This window comes from Nicotiana tabacum, chromosome 7, assembly GCF_000715075.1.
Source record: "Nicotiana tabacum cultivar K326 chromosome 7, ASM71507v2, whole genome shotgun sequence".
Taxonomy (NCBI): Eukaryota; Viridiplantae; Streptophyta; class Magnoliopsida; order Solanales; family Solanaceae; genus Nicotiana; species Nicotiana tabacum.
Genome location: NC_134086.1, coordinates 126,210,330 through 126,238,195, shown reverse-complemented (window position 1 = coordinate 126,238,195; position 27,866 = coordinate 126,210,330). Strand labels below are relative to the sequence as shown.

At 35.8% G+C, this 27,866-nt stretch overlaps 2 protein-coding genes across 2 annotated transcripts; one reads left to right on the top strand and one right to left on the bottom strand.

Annotated features, from left to right (window-relative positions):
- Nucleotides 1-8,854: 8,854 nt before the first annotated feature.
- On the top strand, nt 8,855-9,691 carry LOC107830651 (uncharacterized). The gene has a single exon (XM_016658273.2). It carries the CDS (start codon nt 8,927-8,929, stop codon nt 9,446-9,448), a length of 522 nt encoding a protein of 173 aa, XP_016513759.1. The 5' UTR covers nt 8,855-8,926; the 3' UTR covers nt 9,449-9,691.
- Nucleotides 9,692-11,797: 2,106 nt separating this feature from the next.
- Nucleotides 11,798-19,978, bottom strand: LOC107830650 (protein AGENET DOMAIN (AGD)-CONTAINING P1). Its single transcript, XM_016658272.2, has 4 exons — nt 19,176-19,978; nt 13,657-14,106; nt 12,823-12,896; nt 11,798-12,069 (listed from the first exon to the last, which is right to left on the bottom strand). Exons 1-3 carry the CDS (start codon nt 19,695-19,697, stop codon nt 12,885-12,887), a joined length of 984 nt encoding a protein of 327 aa, XP_016513758.1. The 5' UTR covers nt 19,698-19,978; the 3' UTR covers nt 11,798-12,069; nt 12,823-12,884.
- Between the last annotated feature and the right edge of the window lie 7,888 nt (nt 19,979-27,866).

Genomic DNA, 27,866 nt, shown 5'->3' with positions numbered 1-27,866 from the left:
AGATCTTATAGTATCTCTTTTTGGCGTCAAGATACTATTGATTAGGATACAAATTAAGGAAGCAGGTACGTAGTTGCAACATGCAATAAAGTGATCCTATTTTTAGTGATAAATAGCAGTGACAACATTTAGTAACAATGAGTCATACTGAACTAGTAAACTTTATGCTCCTATAGGATTCTATATTATATAGCAAGGTAGATAGGAGTTAGGGGTATATATATATATATATATATATATATACTTAATCAATGGTCATTTAAGTATGGAACTAATCGTCTCAATTCATCACCTCCTTTCCTCGTAGAAGAGCATCAATAGATATTACTTCATTAGTGTAGCCACCCTCATAAACTAAACACTTAAATTTTCATAGGATAGTATTAAACAAGTGTAGTCATATTCATTTTCTTAATCTTTTGCTACATAGGATACAGCAACTACGTTCGACGAAGGTGGCTAGGGATTGCCTTGTAATTTATACAGCGAATTTGACGTTTAATTTGATGGATGCATTTGATTTCTCTTGCCTACCTTTCTAAGAAAAGTGTTATTTTCGCAATAAGTTAGACATGGTGACCTTTGTATTTCAATTCTTGGCCCCTTTTCAGCTGTGTAAATTAAAGAGCACCACTTATCTTTTGTATAGTCGCTAAAATAGGCCACAAATGCAAAATAGTACTACTCTTTCTGATGATGTCCATCTCATTGTTGAATTTCTTTGGTTTGGTAGCCAACTTTATTGAATTGTGAAAAGTGTGTGTAAATTATCAAATATTGTAGGCTTTAGAGAGTGAAACTTTGGCTATAAAAGGAGAGCTTCAACTCTCATTTCTTCACACCAACAAAGAGAGAAAGAAAGAGTGAGGTTTCACAGACAGGGTATAAGAAAATACTCTGTGAGGAAAATAGAGAGTGCGCGATATTGTAGTGAGGTGGGAATATCAAAAGAGGGTTATTTCTTTTGAGAGTTGTAGTGGTCTTTGGAGTATTTTGCTCGGACCTACAAAGTGTAAAATTCCTTACTATAGTGATATCAGTTGCCCCTATCGGGGCCGTGGTTTTTTCCCTTATTAAAAGGATTTTCCACATAAAAATCTTGGTGTTACTCTTTTATTCTTGTTAATTACCGTATCTCGGTGCTACATTATTATTCCGCTTTTATTACCATGACTATTATTTCTATGGGGGTTTATTACCAACAACTGGTATCAGAGCACATGTTCTGCTTGTTCACTGAAATACTATTCACTATCGGTAGTACTATACTCGGTAAAAAATAAAAATGTCCGGAGTAAAGTACGAGGTAGCAAAATTCAACGGAGATAACGGTTTCTCAACATGGCAAAGAAGGATGAGGGATCTGCTCATCCAACAAGGATTACACAAGGTGCTAGATGCTGATGGCAAAAAGCCTGATACCATGAAAGCTGAGGATTGAGCTGACTTGGATGAAAGAGCTGCTAGTGCAATCAGGTTGCACTTATCAGATGATGTGGTAAATAACATCATTGATGAAGACACTGCACGTGGAATTTGGACAAGGTTGGAAAGCTAATACATGTCCAAAACGCTGACAAATAAATTGTACCTGAAGAAGCAGTTATACACCCTACACATGGGTAAAGGTATGAATTTTTTGTCACATTTAAATGTGTTTAACGGACTAATCACACAGCTTGCCGACCTCAGAGTGAAAATCGAGGAAGAAGATAAAGCCATCTTGCTATTGAACTCGTTGCTATCTTCGTACGATAATTTGGCAACAACCATCCTGCACGGTAAGACTACTATTGAGTTGAAAGATGTCACATCGGCTCTTTTACTTAATAAGAAGATGAGAAAGAAGCCTGAAAATCAAGGATATGATATCATCACAGAAGGTAGAGGCAGAAGTTATCACAGGAGTTCGAACAACTATGGTAGATCCGGAGCTCGTGGGAAGTCAAAGAACCGATCCAAATCAAGAGCCAGAAATTGCTACAACTGTGATCAACCAGGTCACTTCAAAAGAGATTGCCCAAATCCAAGGAAGGGCAAAGGTGAAACCAGTGGCCAGAAGAATGACGACAACACAACCGCCATGGTGCAAAATAATGATAATGTTGTCCTCTTTATAAATGAGGAAGAGGAATGCATGCACCTGTCAGGTCCAGAGTCGGAATGGGTGGTTGGCACAGCAGCATCTTACCATGCCACACCGGTAAGAGATCTTTTTTGCAGATATGTAGCAGGTAATTTCGGCACACTGAGAATGGGTAACACAAGTTACTCAAAGATTGCGGAGATTGGTGACATTTGTATCAAGACAAATGTCGGATGCACATTGGTTCTAAAGGATGTGCGGCATGTACCTGATTTATGGATGAACTTGATCTCAGGAATTGCTTTAGACCGAGATGGATACGAGAGCTATTTTGCAAATCAAAAGTGGAGACTCACTAAAGGATCATTGGTGATTGCAAAGGGAGTTGCTCGTGGCATGTTGTACAGGACAAATGCAGAAATATGCCAAGGTGAATTGAACGCGGCACAAGATGAGATTTCTGCAGATTTGTGGCACAAAAGAATGGGTCATATGAGCGAGAAGGGATTGCATATTCTTGCCAAGAAATCACTTATTTCTTATGCCAAAGGTACAATAGTAAAACCTTGTGACTACTGTTTATTTGATAAGCAACATAGAGTCTCATTTCAGACATCGTCTGAAAGAAAATTGAATATACTTGATTTAGTGTATTCTAATGTTTGTGGCCCAATGGAAATTGAATCAATGGGCGGTAACAAATATTTTGTTACTTTTATTGATGATACTTCACGAAAATTATGGGTTTATATTTTGAAAACCAAAGATCAGGTGTTGCAAGTTTTTCAGAAGTTTCATGCTCTAGTAGAAAGGGAGACGGGTCGAAAGCTGAAGCGTTTCCGAAGTGACAATGGAGGTGAGTACACTTCAAGGGAATTTGAAGAGTATTATTCAAGTCACGGGATCAGACATGAAAATACAGTTCCTGGAACCCCGCATCACAATGGCATAGCCGGGAGGATGAACCGCACCATTGTGGAGAAAGTGAGAAGCATGCTTAGAATAGCTAAACTGCCTAAGTCATTCTGAGGTGAAGCAGTTCAGACAACCTATTACCTGATCAATAGGAGTCCATCAGTTCCATTGGCGTTTGACATCCCAGAGAGAGTTTGGACCAACAAGGAGGTGTCCTACTCGCATCTGAAGGTGTTCGGTTGCAGAGCTTTTGCACATGTACCAAAAGAGCAGAGAACAAAGCTGGATGATAAATCTGTTCCCTGCATATTTATCGGATATGGAGATGAAGAGTTCGGGTACAGATTGTGGGATCCTGTAAAGAAGAAGGTCATCAGAAGCAGAGATGTAGTCTTCCGAGAAAGTGAAGTTGGAACTGCTGCCGATATGTTAGAAAAGGCGAAGAATGGTATAATTCCTAACCTTTTTACTATTCCTTCTACTTATAACAATCCCACAAGTGTAGAAAGTACGACCGACGAGGTTGCCGAGCAGGGGGAGCAACCTGGTGAGGTTATTGAGCAGGGGGAGCAACTTGATAAAGGTGTCGAGGAAGTGGAGCACCCCACTCAGAGAGAAGAACAACCTCAACCTCTGAGGAGATCAGAGAGGCCAAGGGCAGAGTCATACAGGTACCCTTCCACAGAGTATGTCCTCATCAGTGATGAGGGGGAGCCAGAAAGTCTTAAGGAGGTGTTGTCCCATCCAGAAAAGAAGCAGTGGATGAAAGTTATGCAAGAAGAGATGAAATCTCTACAGAAAAATGACATTTATAAGCTGGTTGAACTTCCAAAGGGTAAAAGACCACTCAAATGCAAATGAGTCTTTAAACTCAAGAAAGATGGAAATGGCAAGCTGGTCAGATACAAAGCTCGATTGGTGGTTAAAGGCTTCGAACAGAAGAAAGGTATTGATTTTGACAAAATTTTCTCACCTGTTGTCAAAATGACTTCTATTCGAACAATTTTGAGCTTAGCAGCTAGCCTAGATCTTGAAGTGGAGCAGTTGGATGTGAAAACTGCATTTCTTCATGGAGATTTGGAAGAGGAGATTTATGTGGAGCAGCCAGAAGGATTTGAAGTAGCTGTAAAGAAACACATGGTGTGCAAATTGAATAAAAGTCTTTATGGATTGAAGCAGGCACCAAGGCAGTGGTACATGAAGTTTGACTCATTCATGAAAAGTCAAACATACCTAAAGACCTATTCTGATCCATGTGTATACTTCAAAAGATTTTCTGAGAATAACTTTATTATATTGTTGTTGTATGTGGATGACATGTTAATTGTAGGAAAAGACAAGGGGCTGATAGCAAAGTTGAAGGGAGATCTGTCCAAGTCATTTGATATGAAAGACTTGGGCCCAGCACAACAAATTCTAGGGATGAAGATAGTTCGAGAGAGAACAAGTAGAAAGTTGTGGCTATCTCAGGAGAAGTACATTGAACGTGTACTAGAACGCTTCAACATGAAAAATGCTAAGCCAGTCAGCACACCTCTTGCTAGTCTTCTAAAGTTGAGCAAAAAGATGTGTCCTACAACAGTGGAAGAGAAAGGGAACATGGCTAGAGTTCCTTATTCTTCAGCAATCGGAAGCTTAATGTATGCAATGGTATGTACTAGACCTGATATTGCTCACGCAGTTGGTGTTGTCAGCAGGTTTCTTGAAAATCCTGGAAAGGAACATTGGGAAGCAGCCAAGTGGATACTCAGGTACCTAAGAGGTACCACGGGAGATTGTTTGTGCTTTAGAGGATCTGATCCAATCTTGAAGGGCTATACAGATGTTGATATGGCAGGTGACATTGACAACAGAAAATTCACTACTGGATATTTGTTTACATTTTTAGGGGGAGCTATATCATGACAGTCTAAGTTGCAGAAGTGTGTTGCACTTTCAACAACTGAAGCAGAGTACATTGCCGCTATAGAAACTGGCAAGGAGATGGTATGGCTCAAACGGTTCCTTCAAGAGCTTGGATTGCATCAGAAAGAGTATGTCATCTATTGTGACAGTCAAAGTGCAATAGACCTTAGCAAGAACTCTATGTATCATGCAAGGACCAAACACATTGATGTGAGATATCATTGGATTCGAGAAATGGTAGATGATGAATCTCTAAAAGTCTTGAAGATTTCTACAAGTGAGAATCCCGCAGATATGCTGACCAAGGTGGTACTAAGGAACAAGTTCGAGCTATGCAAAGAACTTGTCGGCATGCACTCAAACTAGAAGACAGTGCTACCTCCTCTAGATGAATGAGACTGGAGGGGAGATTGATGATGTCCATCTCATTGAAGAAGTATTAGGCATGTACCTAATAAAAGTTTCTTTGGTTTGGTAGCCAACCTTGTTGACTTGGTTTGGTTAGGTAGCCAACCTTGTTGAACTAGTTTGGTTTGGTAGCCAACCTTGTTGAATTTCTTTGGTTTGGTAGCCAACTTTGTTGAATTGTGAAAAGTGTGTGTAAATTTTCAAATATTGTAGGCTTTAGAGAGTGAAATTTTGGCTATAAAAGGAGAGTTTCAACTCTCATTTCTTCACACCAACAAAGAGAGAAAGAAAGAGTGAGGTTTCACAGACAGGGTATAAGAAAATAGTCTGTGAGAAAAATAGAGAGTGCGCGATATTGTAGTGAGGTGGGAATATCAAAAATAGGGTTATTTCTTTTGAGTGTTGTAGTGGTTTTTGGAGTATTTTACTCGGACCTACAAAGTGTAAAAATTCCTTACTATAGTGATATCAGTTGCTCCTATCGGGGCCGTGGTTTTTTCCCTTATTAAAAGGGTTTTTCACGTAAAAATCTTGGTGTCGTTGTTACTCTTTTATTCTTGTTAATTACCGTATCTCGGTGCTACATTATTATTCCGCTTTTATTACCGTGAATATTATTTCTGTGCGAGTTTATTCCCAACACTTTCTAGGATTGATGTCGTTTTTATTATAAAGATATTACTCCAATTATTATCTGTCGGTGCAAAATTCCAGTTGGATCAGTACTATCGTCATTCCAACGATTCTTGATCTCATTCTACTGTAAGCCTTTGAAGGTTATTTATTTTTTGAAGAGGTTTTAGTTGGATATTATTTCACATCAATGACATTTATAAGAACTATGTACTATATGTAAAAGTTGGAATATAAAGGAATAAAGATTAGCTTACCGGCAAAGAATACAATAGTTCACAGTTTCGAAATATTAGACGTCAAACAAGGAATAAAGGAATACGTTCGTCCTTCGAACGATTAGAGTAAGATAAAATTCAAACCTAAATTTGAATTCAATTAATTTATCTATTCCTCTAGTCGGGTGGGTGCCTACCAATTTTAAACCAAATCCTCTAAATATTGTAGATGTGAATCCCCTCCCTATTTACCTGTAAAACGATATAGTTAAATTTGTAACGTAATTTATAGACAAATGAACCGATTTTATCCTACAGTACGAAATAAATAAAAACAGAAACAAGAATATGAAATAAAATTAAAGGATACAAGCATGGCTATGAACTTAGCCTTTCTGTGGCAAAAGTGAGAACGATGTTCAAGAATAAAGATTGAGAACAATGTTATAAAATGAGAGCAAAGTATAGCTTTTATGTGTACATAATGCTTTTTTCTCTTTTTTTTTTAAACAATGGATGTTAATTCTTCTATTTATAGCTCTATTCAGGGAGACAGGATCCTCAACCCAAACTCCTCATGAATGAGAATAAAACTGTCATTGATGGCTGGTTGGCTGCATAAGGTTGGTTATAAATGCAGATATTCTCTCATTGAATGTTGCCCGATGTCAATACTTTGAACCTTTGTCGTCGGCTACCCTGCCTTCGAGACTCATCCAGTGCTGGACACATACTGGCAACCGGTATTGACCATTTGCTGACTCACATCATACTTGTCTTCAGCTCCACATGTCATCTCTTCATCCGATCCGTCCGACTGTCACTAACTAATTTTACAGTACACACCCAGTTATTATTCTGCAACGTTTAAACATCAACAATACCATGATATTCAATATAAATTTATCAATACTCATAAAAATTGGTACGAAAACCTATCCTAATATCTGACTATTTCTTGAAGACATTTATAAATATATGTGAAATTTTTTCCGAAGTTTCCGGGTGCACTAACCCCTCTTTTGATAGTCATAACATAAACTTGAAAGAACATTTTTCTAGTAAAACAATTTTGGTAAACATAACATTTCCTTATTTTCTTTTCTTTTCTTTTTTCCAAGGGTGGTAGAGGAATGGAGGTGCAGATGTTTTGATTTGGTTCTTGGTGTGAATGTAGTAGTTGACATTGATTGAAAGATTAGCCATGGCTTAATTTACTGCGTCAAAGATAGGCCTATAAAATTAAATAGGGATGGTGTTAGATTCTTCCAGCAGAATAGGTTAACCCTCTCCAACTACATTACAGATGGATAGTTGCTATCACTTACTCCTTCCAACTGCTTTTTATTTCTGCATTAAATGTTCACAACCCCCTATTTATTTATTTAATATTTGCAGGTTGCACCACACCTTTTCCAATTTTCATAGTCGGACCATTTTTTTCAATGCTCTGATAACCCTTTTCCAATTTTTTGGTGGACTACCGCTAAATGCCCTAAATAATTAACATCTTCTTATGATACCCTTTAATTAATTTTTTGGCCTTTATTTGTGGTCCACAATATTTGATTTTCTCAAATATTAATAATTAATTAACTTTTTTTTTTCAAAGTTGTCCTTAGAGTAAAGAGCCTAGGAGTATACTTTATATTTTCAATGAACAAAATAAGGTTAATATAGTCAATTTTATTATTAATTAATGATAAAATATGAATTTCTTAATATATGTGAAAATAACCAAAAAATTAATTAAAGTGGACCGGATGGAATAGTTATATAGCAAACAAGTCCGTGCCAAATAAATTAGTATTACATAAAAAGAATTTGTATTCATATATAAATGTCCTTACTCTTTAGTAATTTAAAAGGAATAGAAGATGATTTTAAAACTAATTTTCGGTTATTTTCACCTATGTAGTTTTCTCATACATATGTTTGGATTGTTTGATATCAAAATAGTTTCTAGTCGTCTCTTAATGGACTGCATTCCGAAGGGTAAAACAATATCAGCACAATAAAGGGTTTTGAAATATTTGTCATTTTACATAAGTGATAATCACTACTCCACTTTTTAACTAGAGTAGATGGAAGTTTGTTTTGTTAATTAAAAAATTAGGTCCATGTAATTATCAGGATTAATTTGTGTGCATAATTTTATACACTTTAAATTTTAATTAGAATGCCAAGTTTTTGGTTACTCTTATATTATAATATTGTCAAATTTTCATTTAGGACCTGTTTGGACATAGATTTTCAAATATGGACACAAATTCCCAAATATTTTTTGAAAAAGCTTATTTGGGTGAAGTTTGATATGTAATTGTTTGGACATGAATCTTGGGGCAAGTTTTGACATGTTAAAAAATTCTTTTTTTTTTTCCAAGCTAAAAAGTCCCAAATGGTTATGATTTGGCCCAAAAAGAGGTCTTAAGCTATATTTGGGATTTGAAGTTTTGGTGTTCAAAATCTCAAAAAAAAAAAAAAAAAATTAATTCTATAAACAAACACATATTTGAAAAGAAAAAAAAACTTCCAAATATTATGGTCAAAACGCTTGCTTAGACATGGATGACCCTTAAACTTACCATTTTTGTTCGACCTTGATTTATTTGTAAGGGCATTTGAGAAATATGAGCAAAAGACAAGGGTAAATGATTATATTCCCATCTATATATTAGGACCTCTATTTTCGTTCCATCTCATTCCACACCATCTCTTTTATAACAAAAATTGTAAGCCAAAACCCAAAAAATTTGCAAAAATGTCTCTAGTGACAGATGAGATCAGGGCCAGTGCCTCAGAATTCTACACTGGAAATGATATCTGCCAAGAAAAGTCCAAATTCTTGCTAACAGAAATGGGTTTACCAAATGGCCTACTTCCCATGCAAGACATGTTAGAATGTGGCTATGTGAAGGATACAGGATTTGTTTGGCTCAAATCCAAGAAAAAAACTGAGCATAAGTTTGAGAAAATTGGAAGGCAGGTTCAATATGGAGCTGAAGTGACAGCCATTGTTGAACAAAACAAGATCAAGAAACTTACTGGGGTTAAAGCTAAAGAGCTCCTTATGTGGCTAACACTTACTGAAATCTGTGTGGATGATCCACCAACTGGAAAAATCCATTTCAAGGCTACATCTGGACTTTCTAGGACTTTTCCTGTGTCAGCTTTTGAGATTGATGTGCCTAAGAAAGAAGAAGTCAAAGAAGAAGTGAATGAAGTTGTGAACAAGGAGAACAAAGAAGTGATTGCTGCTGCAGTGGAAGTGAAAGAGGTGTAAGAAAATTATTGTTTGCTTGCACTAATTAATCCAATTATCTTTGCTTATTGATTAAGAAAGAAAGAAAGAAGTTTCATTTTATGATGAGGGAAAGTTTTATTTTGTTCAAAAAGTTGTTGTACTACTTAAGTTGAGGATGATGATTATCCATCTTGATGTACTCAAGTGGTTAATTATAGTTAATTATATCCTCTCCTCGTTCAATTTGGTGACAATAAACTTAAATCTTGAGTCTTGACCGTATATTCTTGAGAAGATCATGACATCTTATTCGAGAATCTGTGGAACTATGCTTATTTTTCCACTAATCGAAGTATTTCATTGAATAATATGCCTTTCCTCGTCTCTACCTGTCTTACATGGATGAGCCATAAGACTTTTCTATAGAAATGATACCCGGTGACAACTTTAAATGGCAGCTATTTAAGAATTATGAAGTTGAAATTTTTAGTTAAAAATTGCACAAAGTATTGATTAATTTCTAGATAGCACTATTTGTGTACTTGCCGCCTCTTTTCTTGCTTAAACCCCAACTTTGCCAGATATAAGCAATGACATTATATTTTAAACCACATGTTATATGCAATCTTTTTCTAACTTATCGGCTTGCTGAAAAAACTTATAAATGGGGCATAATTTGAGATGAGGCAATATTTATAAATGAATAACAAAAAAAAAAAATCACAATGAAAAGATTTCTCAGAATTTTCCTTCATTTTTAAATTTGTAGTGGCCAATCAGATTCAGCTGGTATCCAATTATTCAATCCTTCTAATTAAATGATTATAGAAAATTCTGTTTCTACTTAGATAGAAAGATTTGATATAGAAGTTAATAATTACTGTACTTATAAGCTAGCATAGGTTTCTATAAATGTCATCTAATCTTACTTGTCTTGGTCTTTCCTGCCTTTCAACTTCATATAATGGCCATGAAAAGTCTTAATTCTCAAGTTAGACAGGCATTCCTAGAGAGTCGACTGTGTCAAGAACACAATTTATATATGTTGGTAGCTGAAAAAGTTGAGCTCGGCAAGAAATTTAAAAGAGTAGAAGAAATAGTTGCAATCGTATAAAAAAAAAAAATGAAGAAAGATGGATACGTGTAACCAGATCGAATAGAATAAAGTTGCTTAGACTTGAAGTAGATGTCCTAAATTTATTACTTACCTAACAATTGTATCGTAACTCAAAAAGACATGGGCAAATCAGTCTTCTTCTTGAAATATACCAAAAAGGTAGTACCTTTCTTGATATAAACTTTATCAATGCGCTACGTTTTAGTTGTCCAAAATTTGATCAGCTTCCTGAATTAGAATTATCGTACAAATAATAATAAAAAGAATCCGAAGATTAAGAAATTTCTTGGAAAAGGGAAAATAAGAGGATAAAAGTAGCTCGTACAGAAAGTAAATTACGATATAACTCTTGGTTATTGTCTTATTGAGAATAATGCTAATTATGGAAAGGAAAGAGGTAATGCTAATTGAGTGATAGTTTTGAACTTTTGACATATTTATTGGGACGCAAAGTTCAATTAACTTATAGGCTAAGATCTCGTAATCAAGAGGCCGTGATCAAACCTTTAGCTTGTGATATAGGAGTATATCATATATTTTGGTAGCCTGTCGGTTGATGTGCATTATTTGTAATTTATTCGTTCGGTTATAACTTATAATTGTTCTATTAACTTCTTAGTTGACAATACATCAACAAAGAAAGAACTACAATCATAGGAGTAATACATACGGAGAATTTTTTCTGTTGTAGTAATCTCTAGGGATCAAACTCAACCAGTATAAAAGGCAGCCCGGTGCATTAAGCTTCCGCTATGCGCAGGGTCCGGGGAAGGGCCGAACCACAAGGGTCTATTATACGCAACTTTACGCCTCATTTATGCAAGAGGCTGTTTCCATGGCTTGAACCCGTGACCTCCCATCACATGGCAGCAACTTTACTAGTTACGCCAAGGTTCCCCTTCATGCAAACTCAACCAGTATGCGAGAAAGATACCTAGATTGTACTCCCTTCAGCAGTAGTGAAGTGGTTTGAGTTGCAATCCAACTGAGAAGTGGGAACTTCTTATTATACACATCTCATCTTGCCTTCTCAATTCAATGAAATTGCAGTACTATCATTTTTCCCTTCTCAAATGCAGCATTACTCATACAAGGCTCATTCCTTTGGAACCTTCAATTATGTAATAGCAATATGCCAATCTCTCACCTTTCATGTCTTTTCTCTTGTTTTCTTTTCTTTTGAGTGGGCTGTGTGGGAGGGGAACACCAATATGAAGTGATTACTTTAGCAATCACTTTACCAGGGGTATAGAAGTTTGCAACAACTAAAATTATCCATAGACTTGGCTTACATTACACAACAACACACACAAGTGAAGTTAAGATAACAAAATCCCAGGACATGGAGAGACCTGAAGGTTTTACCTTGAAGGAGTACATAGTTCATTTCATATGCTTGCTGGGACAATTTTTTTAAATCCAAGCAGGAACACATCCTATGTAGAATACGTACAAGCTACTATTTTCATGGGAGGCCTTGAGTAATTGGGGGGAGGCTCCCAACAAGTTACAATCCTAAGCAAAATCACACTATCCGTCAAACCTACAGACAAAGATAAAGAGAGATTAGATATGGCTCAACTTTAAAACATACTGCACTTAATAAAGTGCTTTGAAAATTCATTCTCAAAAAAAATAAAGTGCTTTGAATCAACCTCAATGGGAATAGATTACATATGAAACACTAAATTAGCAACAAAGTAGCACAACATTGCATAAATGCATGTTGAAAAGAACAGGCTAGGATATGATATGAGGAGACTGGGGACCAAATGATTGCATATAGTTTACATACATTTTTTATGGCTTTAAGGAGGGAATAATGGGTCCTATGCATGAACTGACTAACAAGATTACCTACAAGGGCAATTTTCAGGATAGATTATGCTGGTGGGATGGATCATCAAAATGAAATTCCGAAGAAATACAAATCAAAGGGAATGTTTTTGGTTTGTGAACAAGTTAAACGAAATTGGTGTAAACTGCTTAAAGCCTACCCATGCATATTGGGATGAACACCTCAAGACAAAATTTGGTCAGCCTCTCCACTTTTGAAGATAAACTAGAAACTAGAAATTTCACACTAAGGAAACCATTAGAATCAACAAGCCAAAAACCAATTTTTAGGCCACAACAATAAAGCTCTGAGAATATACTATTGATACCAAATTGAGGATTTTCCTACTCAGACAGGGAAGAAAAGTATGTATCTAACGTACATTTCTATCACACCACAATAATACTGCTTCATTACAAGATAAATTATGAAAAAACGATTAAGAGTAAAGCAATATACCATTTAGAAGCTACACTACAAATCCACATTGCAAATCTCCCAACACTGTAATTTCTCGAAGATCACTTCAACGCCTGGAAAAATCAAGAAGTTTGTCAATATTGGTCAATTGAATGTAAGATACAACACAACTAAGTCGTATGTTAATAGCTTTAAAATAATGATGTTAGCCAAGGAGTTTATACATGCATCGAAGTATTAGTCTAGTTCACAATTCACATTCAAGCACCAAATCTCTCTTAGAAAATGTTAGTCCGGGTATTGTGCCATACCTAATCTCAACAAACTGTCATGACATAGAAGCGCATTACAAAAACTCTTAAGGGCTAGTGGCTATCAGCTAGTGCAAGAAGAAGTAACCAAATGTGTATGAACAAGTACCATACAGGACAAGAGGATTGCAGTCCATGGCAGCTAGCTTTGGATCCAACAGGGTTCTCTTTATCCTTCACATATAGTGTGGTGATCAGGAACTTGGCGTGAAAGGATCTAGGATTTTGTACTAAGATAATGTACTCTGTCTCATAACCAAAATGTATGAATTACAATGACAGTTAATAAGGTCTGGCGGAGCTCATATTGGGTTTCATTCTAATTGGTCACAGAGGAGAGAACCAAAAGTTTCTCAACCTAAACGCTGAAACCTTATCAGTTCTAATTTCCAGTTTATTTTATATATATATAATATATTTTCAAAAACAGCAATATGTCACATAACAATACAAGAATTCACTATAGATGATCTTTTCCCAGGACAGAAATGCATGGTCTTCCATGCAAAAAAATTAATCTAATTCATGATTTTTTTTAATTCAGTCATTCAGAAAACTGTACCTGGGAAGGTGTGACCCACTTTCCGTTAATCCAGTCCAGATGCAGCCTTAAATCAGCATGATTAAACTCCAACTCCTCATTGTTCCCCTTAAACTGAACCCTGTATCTCTGCCCTTTAAGAACTTTAGAAACCACACCTACCCACCAGCCATCATTGTATAGAGCATCCACTTCTTCAAGGACTTTGAAGCTTTTAAAAGGTCCAATATCAGGTGGACGTGGTCGTACATACAAACGATCAGCTTCTTCTTGCAAAAATGCGGTATCATCGTCATTTCTTAAGTTCTGATACTCTATCAGGTAGTTACCATTATCTAATAGCTTAACAACAGTTGCAGTAAACCAAGCACCCTCAAAACCTTCTTCATCACTGCTGACTTCGACTAATGACCCTTCGCTGAAATTTTCTGCTGCGTCGTTGCTAGGTTTAATATCAGTAGAAGCAAGTGTCTGCATTTCATGCCAAAGTCAAAATAAGTGGGGAGAGAAACATTCCTCCAGCTCCCGTTTTGTTTTTGGCCGTGTGTGTTTAGTGCATCTATGCTAAAGCTAGGTTGGTCACAAGAGATTATTGAAGCTTGGGTTAGAATAATTATTTTATCAATGATAATACCATTTATATCCCCCTATATACTTGCAAAGTCATCTCGTACTACTGCTACTTGCTTTCAATAATGTTCCACATATGATGAACGATGGAATTAATCACAACTAAACAGAATAAAAATTTAAGCTCAATTGGGAAGGTTTTCTTTTCCATGAGTTATCTCCGCTCTATCTAGCGGGAGGAAAGCACCTATGTTACACCGATTCTGGTGCAAGTATGTATTCATACAGGTACAACGTACAAGTATTCGCAACGGATTCATTTGACTTAACAAGTTTGGGTATAATTTGAAGGATTTAACGAATTATCCATACCATAAGTTACTACTGAAGAGCTACATCAAGATGAATGAGGAGTTCCAACGTAGATAACAATATATAGGAAAAGGTTTCCACATTAGGAGATGAAGGTCAAAATTCTTTTTAGAAACAAAAAGAAGAAAATGGAGAAAGCGGGTGGTAACCCTATCATAAGCAATATCGAACTAGTCTGCATAACCTAATCCACTTTCAAGTTTGCAGCATGTTGTCTGCTCAGCTGGGCTTGCCGGCAACTGTTAGGATGAGAACTTGAGAAAGGTGAGAAACATGCTTCTTTTTTTGAAGAAGTGACAAACAGATTTCTTTGAGCTTCCAAGTTACCCTTGATCAGCTGAAAATAACAACAGTACAACACCATATCCAAGAAGTGTAAACTGATTCACTCGAATGCCGTTCAATGCCCCTATGTCTACAAAGTTCCAATTCACTGTGGTCGACATATTTATCTGAATATTTGCACATAAAGCACCAACTTTCGTATTTAGCCCCCCTCGTCGTCAACTAAGTAAAAGGACACAAAGTTCCAATTCTCAAATTCTTGACTGTCAATATAGCCCCCCTCGTCGTCAACTAAGTAAAAGGACACATCTTTCCTGGTGCCCTGAGAATCCAAACCAATAAGCATGGAAAATCCAACTCCTCCTCCACCAAAAGATTATGATAACATGACTATACGAAATAATCCCTCTCTTCCCACCCCCACCTCCGTGGACCTGACTAGCATGAACGTAATATGCTTGTAAAGTATTTCAATCAAGCCTTGGAATTCAACTTCTCACTTTTGAAGTTCCTCTTGGAATTAAAGGTGTCAAACGGGGCGGGTTGGCCCGGTTCCGGCCCGGTTCCGGTAGTAAGGGGGCCGGGCAGGGCTGGGTTGGGACGGGAACCGGCCTGTGTCAGGTAGAATTTTGGTACCGGTTAACTGGACCGATACGACCCGTTAAGGTCAAGTTATTTGGGAACCGGTTAACCGGACCAGTTCAAAGGCTAGTTCAATTTTTTATGTTATTTTATTTTTGTAAAGTTGATCGTTGGCAACGGTCAGCTGCCATTTTAACCGTTGTCCAACGGCTAATTTGCAAGAATAGCCCTTTTTTGGAATTTGTTTTTCAAAAATAACACTTTTATTATTTACTAATTTAGCTCTTTGAAAAACTATAAATAGACCCCTCCTCTTCTTCATTTCTTCACTCATCTCTCAATTCTCAAACCCAAATTCTCAATTCAAGTTAAATCATGTCCGATGCTTCTAGAGTGCGCTCATATGTTTGGGAACACTTTGAGGTGGTAGAAGAAAATGAAGACGTTCACAAAGTAAAGTGCAAGAACCGTGGTCGAGTCTCAAATGTTCATCGAAAGTTGGAGGAAATAGGCTGTTTAAGGAGGCATATGAAAAGTTGTCTTGATCGTCCTCCAAAAATTCGCATTTAAGTTGATTTGAGACAATTTGTGTTATTTTAAAATTATTAGACTTATTTAGGCTTAATGTTTTAGTTTGTTAGATTAATTTGAAGTATTATTATGCAATGAAAATTTGAAATGAAAGTCTTTGAAGTTTAATCTTTACATATCAAGTTATCAACACTCAAGTATACGACTTATACCATAAGTTATATTTTTTTCATGTTCGTTGTATACTCTTAAATTCGTAATGAATTTTTCAAATATAAGGTTTTTAAAACCTTTGAAATTTATTCAAATATTCTTTTTATACGTTAGTTTTTAGTGTTTAATATTTTTACTTTATCTTAATATAAATTAAGATTGCTATACAAATTTTTTTTTAAAAGGCCCGACCCGACCCATTAGGCCCAGAAACGTTCCGTTTAAATTTAGCACCGGGGAAGCCCGGAACCAGTAAAAGATAAACGGAAACCGGCCCGGTACCGAAACTGGACGGTTCCCTTTTCCTCTACCCCCAACCTACCCGGCCCGGCCCCTTGACACCTTAACTTCGAATTCAATTACTTCCTATTCTTGAAGTTCTTCTTGACCTTTATGCCCAAATAGAGCCCCCCCCCCTCATGTAGTCTACATATCGTTGTACTATCATTTCCTTCTTATTTGAGGTACTGTAGATATTCGGGAATGTGAGTTTCAACCTCTTTTCTTCATACCGTTTGTGACTCCAAAAACTTATGCTACTTCAATCTCCAACCCTGAAGCTTATGTTTTCGATGAAATCTTCCCATCCTCTCATAATACTACTCCAAATTCACACCCAAATAGAAGTATGATATTTTAAATCCTCCAACCCCCTTCAACAATTCCATACTTTCTCCTATCACCTCATTTGATAGAGCGGGTTCCTTGTTACCGAGTCTTCGTGACCATCCTAATAAGTGAAAACTCAAAAATATTTTCAAGATTCCCACATTGCTTCAGAAATGTAGCATTCTCCCAACTGACTAAGTGAAACTTCCTATCCTAAGTTGTTGATTCCATGAAAAGTTCCTTTAGAGCCTTTTCGATTTACCTGTGACGCTGGCTGGTGCGTGAAGTAGGGTTGTGCATTTGGATCGGATATCCGAAATCCGATCCGATCCACTCTATTTCGGATTTTCGGATTTCAAATTTCGGATTTTCGGATTGGATACGGATTGTGTTTTATGAAATTTCGGATTTTCGGATTGGATTCGGATTGGTATGATTTTAATCCGATCCGATCTGATATCCGAAATTATATGTACCTATATAAATACACACTAAAATTTTAGGGTTATGCTTATTCATTTTTCACACACACCCTCACTCACTTAGATTTTTCCGCCTCTCTTGCACCTCTCTTCTCTTTAGTGAAGACTAAAAGAGTCTCAATGACTCAAGCTTCCGATTTTACTTTGATTTTATGTCTCTTTCTTCCGCCTCCCTTCTCTTCTCTTCTGTCTTTTATGTCTATTTCATGTTCTATTCTTCAACTTTTGATTTTATTTTGATTTTTTTGTTTGGTTTGGTAGGTGGAAGATGAGATAGAGACACCGAATGAACTTTAAATTGTTGAAATTTTTTGTGACAATCCGAAAAATTATCCGATCCAAAGTTTAAAATCCGATCCAATCCAATGTTAATTCGGATCGGATTCGGATTGCCCTTTTTAGAATCCGAAATCCGAAATCCGAATCCGAAATAGGCTAAATCCGATCCAATCCGTTCCGTGCACAGCCCTAGCGTGAAGCAATGACATAAAGTACTTTAAATGCTTGACATAGTGCTCTTAATTAATAGTCTCTTTCCCTTTCGAAAGGTACCTCTTTTTCCATGCTACTAGCCTCTTCTCAAGTCTCGGACTCCATGCTAATTAATCCTTATTGGAAGCGCCAAGGTGAAACCAAGATAAGTAGTTGGAAGAGCTTCAGTCCTCATCAGACGTGATTATTTCATATCTTTTCCAATTCCATATAATTGCATATCATCTTAATATCGCATTTATACAATATTCATCTTGTTGAAATTAGGCTTTCGAGGCCCACATTCACCCCTCCCCTATATAATATTACTGTCTCATAACTGTTTTATAAAACTTACCTACTAGATCCCACATTGATTGACGAAATAGAATATTATCTCTTTACATAGTCTTGAGCAATCCTTACATTATGAGCTAAATTTCGAGATTAGTTAGGTCCATGATCAATTTTCTTAATATGTTATCAGAGCCAAACTCATCAATGTGTTTCCTAATATGTTAAGCCCCCATATATGTTATACTAGTCTAGATGTCCAATCCTGTGTGTGCAGGGTATTAAGTCTTATTTCTAGTTATGCTAAAACTCTTACTCTCAGTAGTGTTTATTATACTTCATACCTTTTAGTTGATCTCCTTGAAGCTTTGTGGGATTAACACAATATCATCAGCAGATTGCATGCATAGTTGAACCTCATTCTTTATACTGTTGGCTAACTCATCCATAACAAGGGCATACAAATATAGGTTCAAGGCATCCCTGGTGTAAACATTAACCCAATGTTTACAGGAAATGCCTTTGTATCTCCTTTTATTCTCACATCTCAAACTTGTCACAACTCTCCTTTTACAGGAAGGTCCTTACAAAATTCCAGAATCTGCAACACCAAAAATTGCCCCAAACACTAGAAATAAACCAAAAATAGCAGAATTGCACCTCAGAAAACTGCACCAAACAACAAAAATAGACCAAAAGTAGCAGAAACTGTAAGAAGTGCACCTCCGAATTCCATGAGACTAATTTTTTACCCACACCAGTTCATAGTTTGGGTCCCACAAACATTTCTTTCTTCTGGTAATTGAGTGCAAATTCACATACTCGGTAATCCAATAAGCTGTTCAAAAAACACAACAATCCGGAAAGAGTTTCTTGTAATCTAATTTTCTCAGCTTCATTCGAGGTAAATGGAGAGCTAAAGCACATTAGCAACCCTATGCTATCACTATGTGATAAAAACCCTAAAGGTAGGAGTGTGCTCTTCCTAAAGACCCTTCCTAATGGGATTTACAAACCCAAAAGAAAAGTAAAAAGCCAGATAAGATTTCACATTAACTCCATAACCTCCTCCATAAGTTGTTTCAATTATTCGACAGAAATGAGAATGTCCGAGATAAAAAAGGAACATACCTCTTCAACTTCATCTTCATCTTCCTCTCCTTGCTCAAGTGGTGGGGTCCACTTGCCATTGGCCCACTCACGGTGGGTCCGTAGCTGGGATTCATCAAAATCCAGCTGGTCCCTTGTTCCCCTGAAGAACACAGAGTACTTCCTCCCACCACTATCACCCAACACCTCCATGACCACACCCTCCCACCATCCCTCATTGTGATAAGCATCCACCTCTTCACTGACGTTGAATATCCTCCGCCGTTCAGGCGGTGGCCGCGGCCGCAGCTGAACTAAGCTCAGCGTCTCCTTCAGCCGTCGTGTACCCTTTTTATCAGCCATCAGCGTTTTGTACTCCACCAACACCCGCAGCTTCTTGTCATCCTCATCGTCATTCCTCCTCAGTTTCTTCGAAATGGGTCGTATGACTGTTCCCTCATACCACGCGCCTCGGAAGCCTTCCTCGTCACTGCTAACCTCAACTTCTGCGCCATTTGTGAAGTAAGTGTTCAGTAATTCGCTTTCATTTTGGTCATTTTCCATTGCTACAGCTGCAGCTGCAAGGAGATCGAAAGGAAGATATTTTGAGTTTTGAATTTGGAGTGAACAGCGTACGGAGATTTTTTGGCGGTAGTACAGGTTAGGAGATTTCAAAAATAGTTATTGGTCTTTATGAGATTTGGCGGAGGGAAGGTGAGTTATTGACAAAGAGGGGGCTCTACTTGTTGGAAATTGCGAAGAGTTCATTGTTTGGGTTTTAGGGATTGGGGTTTTTTAGGATTAAGCGGGAAGAAGGGGGAGAGGCTTTTGAGTTTTGGCCAGATTTGTTTGCTGTGTCATATGTGTGTGGGGGGGGGGGGAGGAGGTAGGGAGTGACACAATATTCAATGAGTGACACAACCTTTGTCTCATTTTTTATCCCAAAATAAAAATTTCCTTATTTCGGGGACAACTTACTCCAATCATTTTTTATTTTTTTCCCAAACTTTTTATATTCTTCTCTCTCTTCTATATTATATTATTATCTTTCATTTCAATTTTATTTTTTAATTTCCATTAAACAAATTCGATCAGAAAATAATCGGATGGGTGAGGCGATGAATAATGCAACCCAGGCAAAAAAAAAAAGTTTTGACTGTTCAAAAGAAAAAATTAAGAGTAAAAGAAATGAAATAAGAAAATAAAATTTTAATGATGGATGTGGATTCTATTGTCGATATGATTCATCGTGAATTTATGGGACAAGAACAACAACGAATAATGTATAAAAGAAGTCAAGAATATCCACAGTCACAACCACAACAATCCTCAGCCCTATTCAGTCAATACTATAATGATTTTGGTGTATCTGAAAACGACATAGCTCCCTACTAAGTTATTATGCTATTTACCGTAGTTTCAATTTTTATGTATTTTAATTAATGTATTTTCAATTGTCACGTATTTCCAATTTTAATGTATTTTTATTTAATGTATTTTCAATCTTCACTTTTCAATTTTAGCAACATCTAATATTTTTATACCATTCATTTTTGAGATAATTATATATTTTTTGTACAATTATAACTTATAATAAAATTAACTTACAATTTTACATAAAAATAATAAATGCGCGAAAATTAATTTATCAAAATTATACACCAAAATTAAGATGTAAAATTAATATTATAAAGACATTACATAAACATAATTAGGTATATATAAATAGATAAATTAAAATATTAAATAATAAAATAATAATAAAAAGTGATGAATAGTAATGGGGGATGAATAGTGTACCCCATATTTCAGGGAACAATATTCATCCCCCATTTTGGGGACAAAAATGGGGGAGGGTTGGAGCTAAATTACCCCAAAAGTTGCCCCCATTTATGAAAAAATTGGGTAAGGTTGGAGATGGTCTTAGGATATGCTTTGAATTTTTCTCCCCAAATTTGGATTTACTTTAGTTGAAGAAATGATAAAATATTTACCATAATTGATTTGCTTTTACTTACAGAAGATATAAATTTCTTTCATATTTGATACTTTCTTCGAGAAAAAGGTTGTGGAACATTCATATGCCACATAGGAAACTTTATTACCCTCAATGTTTAAGGTTTGACTTAATTACACTTAGTATACTAAATTACCAACTCTATACCATAATTAATTAAGGGTATAATTAATTGTACGTTTTTTACTCCTTAATAAAAGGAATTTGTATATCCCAGTATCCACACTCATCCCACGTTTCTCTCTCCTAACCCCTCAGACCCACCCACGCTTACCTATACCCATGTTCTTTTTACTATTTTCCATCTTCTGAAACCAAATTCTCCCTCTAAATTCACAGAAAATTGAAGAAACCATTCAACAAAGTTGGTTCCTCATTTTACTCCAGTTGAAGTTTATCAATAAAGAACAACAAAGTTTCGAAACAAAGTCCTAAAAAATCAACAGTAGCTGATATACCCTCATTTGATTTGGGTGTATTATCACCAAAATCACCCAAAAAGCAAGGCAAATCTCCACATGCAATTGCGGAGATTACTCATAGTTCTTTTCCCCGACAAATCAGAGCCAATATGAGAACCAAACAAAAACATGATGTAGATGTTGGAGAAACTTCTACACCAGGCAAACAAGTCAAACGAAAAGGAATAGAGATTTTGGTAGACGACGACTTTGTAGAAGAGGTCCCTAATCTTCGAACATGAAAGAAAGCAAAGGTGTCTCCTGGTTCGAAAAATCCAAAAATGAAGAAACATTCAAAAAAAATACCCTAAAATTGTTCGGAACCAACCATTGGTGAAGGTAAACATTTATTAGTTTCGTTTCTAATTTTTTAGTTTGGTTTACGATGGTAAAATCTGTGTTATACATGTTTTAAACAAGTGTAGAGTAATTGTTTTAATTTTGAAGATTATTTGTAGTTGTGATGTTTTGCCTTTATTGTTGCAGATATTTTGTATTTTTTTGTAGTTATATTGTTAGTTAACTTGTACTATTTGAAGCAGAACTGTAGTTATCATTTATTGCTGCCTTTTTGTAGAAAATGCTTTAAATTGTAGATATTATGTAATCATTTGTAGTTATGTTTTAGATAAAATGTAGATGAATGTATCCTTTTTATGCACTTTCTTAATGTGAAATAATTTATTATTTGTGCACAATGGACACTTTTTTGCCCCAAATAATGTTGATTATGGGGTGCTTAGATTCCACACTTTGTGTGATCCTAGCATTTCTAGCCAGATTAAAGAGTTTCTATCCTCAAATGGGTTGAAGCTTTTTAAAAAGACATGTTTTGGATACTTACTATCTCTTCCCACCATATGCATGCAAAACCGAGCCATTCATCTTCTGATGAAGTATGAATTGACCAAATCCAATGCATCATATTTTTCTGTACAGTTAAAGGGTGAAACATTAAATTTTGAATTGAGTGAGTTTGCATTAATTACTGGTCTAAGATGTGTTACCCAGGTTACCGATTTTGGTTATACTCCCACTTATGTTAGCAAAATAATGAGCAGTTATTTTCTTAACAAATTAAGAGTGGAGAAGTCTTATTTGAAACAGATAGTAACCACTAGATCCTGGGTAAACGATGAGGATGCGGTGAAGTTGTGCATCCTTTATCTTTTAGAATTTTTTATTTGTCCTTCGGACAAAGATCATGCTTCTTTTGTAGATCACTTTAGGTTCTATTTGGTAGAATCTTGGCAGTATGAGTCATACCCATGGAGTATTAAATCTTTCACCCAGATGATGGAATCTGTTAGGCACAGACTAAATTCGTATGTAAATTCTTATCTCATACGGGGATGCTCACTAGCATTGCAAGTATGGCTTTATGAGTGTTGCTCTACTGTCAGCATTGATCTAGCTACGAGGTGTTCTAACTCAATACCTCGCATACTAAGATGGTCAGCTAGTAAGGGGAAGATTTGGTTAGCTGCCTTTGAAAAGAAGATGATAAAGCCTGAGTGGATAAAGGTAAAGTTTCTTTTTTTATGATTATAAATTTACCTTCAAAATATCTACAATTATTCTATCTGCCTTGATCAAACTAATTTATTTTTCCTCATTCAGTTTACCAAAATAGGTGAATCTGGAGAAGAGATTGCAGTGTTGATTTTGCCCGACAAAATTGAGCACAAAGTTCAAGAAGGTAAACAAACATCTGAGGTTCCCAATGCTGATCCTCCTACGTTGGAACCCAAACAAACAGATGGAGAAGAGGACAAGGAGTCTATTGCTAAGAAGATCAGAAAATTAGAAAAAGGAATTGAGCAGGTAATACATATAAACTACAATATATCTACAAAATATCTACAATATATCTACAAAATATCTACAATATATATATCTATATATAATTGCATATGTTTTTGAATGTATGTTAGGACATATTATGAAATTAACAACTTACTATATTGTAACTTGTAGGTTGATGGAAAACTTGAAGATTTTAGGAAAGCTGTCTTTGTAGAACCGATAGCCTTCGAGGGTTTATAAATGAGTCTGTGCAGACTGTTTTGCAAATGATAAACAGTAGAAATGTGCAAGATGATGCAAAGGTAAGATCTGACTTTTATTTTTATAGCAAAACAATTTAGACGTATGAAAAAATATATACAAACTGACATAAAATATTCAGTTTGCTGGCAGTTCAACAAAAAAATAATGACCAACAAAAAGACTTGAACAATCAGCATTTTCAGTTTAATATTGGGGAACAAGTGCAGGCCAGCACCAGCAAAACAGGTATCTACAAAATACCTACAAAGTATCTACAATTTGTGTTAGTATATATATAACATATCTACACTTATCCACAAATTATCTACAATTTTGATACACATATGCTACAACTTTCAAGTCACCATTATCCAGTATTATTTACCATTTTTAATTATAAAACAGAACATGTTGAAGGTGCAGTTGGTCAAGAAAATCTTCCAGCACATGGTGATTTATATACACATTTTCAAGTTGCAGCTGATGAAGACAAAGCAGGTATCATACTGTCATTCAGAGATATTTTCTTGTTGTTTATAAATTTTAACATTCTTGTTAAGTAAGATATGAATTGTGTTACAGTGATGGAAGAGATCAATGCATAGTCCCCAATTCACGGAGTGACAGTAGCAGCTCAGACAAAACAGGTCATTGAGGAACATGACAATGAAGGTGCAGATACACAGTATGTGGATCTAGGTGATTCAGAAGCATCAAGAGTTGAGAAGAAGGGGTCACACTAGATGATTTTGAGTTGCCTGACAACTTATCCCAGTTGGTTAAGTTTGGCGAGCCCATACAAGATGATGCAACACCTATGCATCCGGGGAGAACAAGGCATCCGGGAAAGCATGCCCGATCACCATTTATCCCTCTATACAGTTCTGGGGGCAGCAGCTCGGTTGGACCTAAAATTTTCTACCTCAAGCACCCTTTTACTACTGTTATTGGTGAAGATGTAGATCCGGAGGTTTTAGATAACTTCAACAAGTGGTTATACCACTGTAGCGACAAAGGTTTAAAGAGGTATGAATGCATAATTTGACACTTGCATTTCAGCATTTATCTTTTACATATCTAATTCAATATACAATTTTTTTTTGACATTTATTTGTTGTTACAGGAGGAAGGCTCCGTTTTCCATAAAGGATAACCAAATTAAGCCTTGGTTAGACCTTGGAGTTGAAAAGGTTGATAAGAAGGAATGGTTCTTTTCCCTGGCTCACCCCGGACAAGTCCTCAATGACTTGGTAAGTATCAAGTAGTCTATTCCCAAGATATGATTTGTAGATATTTTTGTCTTCTGTTTTGTAGTTTAATTGTATTTATGTTATAGATATCTATAATATATGAAGATGACTTGTAGTATAAATTGTAGATATGATATAAACATGATTGTAAATGTTGTCTTTCTTGTATCTAGTGTAATTGTATTTAGGTTTCAGATTATGTATCATATTTGAAGATTATTTATAGTATAAATTCTATATATATTTTGTGGACAGAATAGTTTGTTGCTGTATTTTCTGTTTGTAGTGTAATTGTAGTTATTTTGTAGTTTATGTAGAACATTACAAGATTAATTGTAGTATAAAATGTAGATATAATGTGGGCATGATTGTAAATGTTGTGTTACATGTTTGCCCAGTAACTGTAGATAAATTATAGTTATTTTTAGATTGTTTGAAGTCGACTTTGTAGTTTAAATTGTAGAGCTGTTTTTAGACATCATTGTAGATTTTTTTGTTTCTGTTTTGTAGTAAATTGTAGTTATAATGTAGTTTTATGTAGATTATTTGAAGTTGACTTGATGTTTATATGCCAACTATTTTTGGTTGCAACACATTGATGTTTTAATATATTACTTGAGGAAAAGAGGCAAGTATGACCCCAATAACAAGACCATATTTACCACAACGGATTGTTTGTTCAAGACCAGGATGGAACAAATTTATGAAAAGTTCATAAATTCACCTCCACAAAAGAAGTATTCGGTTGTTAAACCCCAAGATGTTGTTGCAGAATATATTTTGGGGTATAGACTACTTGCTAATGTTGCATGGGATAAAGTTGACTATGTCATCATGCCCATCAATATTGTAGAAAAATTCCATTGGGTGTTGGTCGTTTTCGACATTGCAGACAGGCAACTTTATGCGTATGATTCCATGGTCTCTTCATGCAACCATCAAGTTGTTGAATCTTGTGTCGAAAAGTTTTCTGTTATTATCCCTTTATATTTGTCATGCACTGGTTTCTATGGGAAGCGTAAAGACACTAACTTCAAGAATACAAAGGCATACATCGAGAAACCTGTTACCGACCCTCTTAACATTCAGTGGATCATTGGAGAGATTCCACAGCAAAAAGAAGGGTCACTGTAAAAAATCTATTCTCTCTTTCTATGCATTTAATTCTTTTTTTTTCTAATCATTTGGTAAATATTTTTAAAAAATTGTGCTATACAGTGATTGTGGTGTATTTGTTGTTGCCTTTGCGGAGTATGTTAGCCTTGGAGATTTGTCAATTCCCGCAGAAGACCTTTCTGATATTGACCAACATCGTAAACGCTATGGAGCGCTCCTATGGGACTATGCTACAAAGAAGCAGGAAGATGGTTCAGTCAGTGAAAGTGAGGTTACAGGCAGACTAACAAGGAGGAAGGGTGCACCTGCATTGAATGAGAAAACAAGAGTCCAGAGAAAGAAGAAGTAGTGTCATGTATATGTAATTTAGTTGATGCTAGTTTAAAGGAGAAGTATAGTACACAACTTTCTGAACAATTCATTTGTATTTTTATTGTAGCAAACCTTTTGTTTTGTTAATTCCTATCCAGTTTAGTAGTTCACTTGAAAATAACTTGGTGGTTTTATCTCCAGTTGTTTAATATTTACAGCACTTGTTCTTCATTATTTTAAACGTAGTTATTATGTTGTTAGAGTACAAATTATCTACAAAAAAACTTCAAATTATCTACAATCTGGAAACACTGAATGTTGAGATTGTATATAATTTTATAGTTGAATATGTATATAATTTGTAGGGAATACCTCTAGTTGTATTTAATTTTTGTATATAACTGTCAGTTCAAGTTAAATTAATTTTTTGTAACTTGTAGTTATATTGTAGATAATAAATATTAACTGTTATGTACAGAATGTCAAAAATGGAGGTAGATGCTTGGCACAATACAGAAAAACATGTTAACAAACACAGAAACAAATTGAAATTAACTACATTATGATCTTTAAAAACTTAAACGATTACACACAAAATTTTGTTAACTTGAACATACTAACAATTATTTTGAAATACTATTCTAACTACTGTCGCGCCCCCTTTTTCTCGAGCGAAATCGGGTTCATGACATTTGGGAGGACAACTCATTCCCTTTTGGGAATTAGGTTTGAATTTGAAGAGTCGCCACCTAATGATTAAGGTGCATTAGGACACCAAGAGGGTTTGATTTGAGTAACCAGAGATAGGGTAAGGGCTTGAAATTATTCCAAGGGGAATGTGTTAGGCACCCCTCAGGATCCACTAGTGTGGTTCCTGGACAGACTATTGTTATGAACCTAGGTGCAAATAACATGTAAACAAATAAAGCTTCAAATAAGAGGGGATTTTCACATAAGGGTTTATAAACAAATAAAGTCGGAAAGAACTAAAAGAAAGCTGATTTTTCTTAAAAAAGAGTTTGAAATCTTTAGAAGAAACAAAGAAACAAAGGGAAAGAGAAGTCCTATGTTTATTAATAATATGGATCACCCCACACAACATCCGGTAATCACTCCTCAGTGAGGGACTACACGTGATGTTATCGCGTGGTCATCATATCCATATATACCCTTTCCCACCCCATTAAGGTATTAAAGCGCGGAATGATCTCGTTTACTTATTGCATGCTATTACTGTTCCAATCCTATCAGTCCCAGAGGTATTTAAGACTACTAATCCTAAAGGGGGGATATTAGGCTTATTTGTAATTTCAAAGGCAGAATTCTAAGGCGACATACGAAAACATGTATAACAAGTTGGGGAGGAGCACATAACAAGTAAAAAAGGCTCAGATATACCTCCTTCAATCAAAGAAGCACGTAGTTAGCATGACTTACACATACTATTTAGGGTCTGATTAAGAACTTAAAAGCTGAGGCAGACTGATTTACTACATGATTCAGATAAGAAACCCAAATCAGGCCTGCC

Excerpts from the sequence above, each read along its gene's own strand:
- LOC107830651 (XM_016658273.2), top strand. The coding sequence starts at position 8,927 with ATGTCTCTAGTGACAGATGAGATCAGGGCCAGTGCCTCAGAATTCTAC.
- LOC107830650 (XM_016658272.2), bottom strand. The coding sequence starts at position 19,697 with ATGGAAAATGACCAAAATGAAAGCGAATTACTGAACACTTACTTCACA. Across the intron at positions 14,107-19,175 it reads ATGAAGATGAAGTTGAAGAG|ACACTTGCTTCTACTGATAT; the intron begins GTATGTTCCTTT and ends CATGAAATGCAG.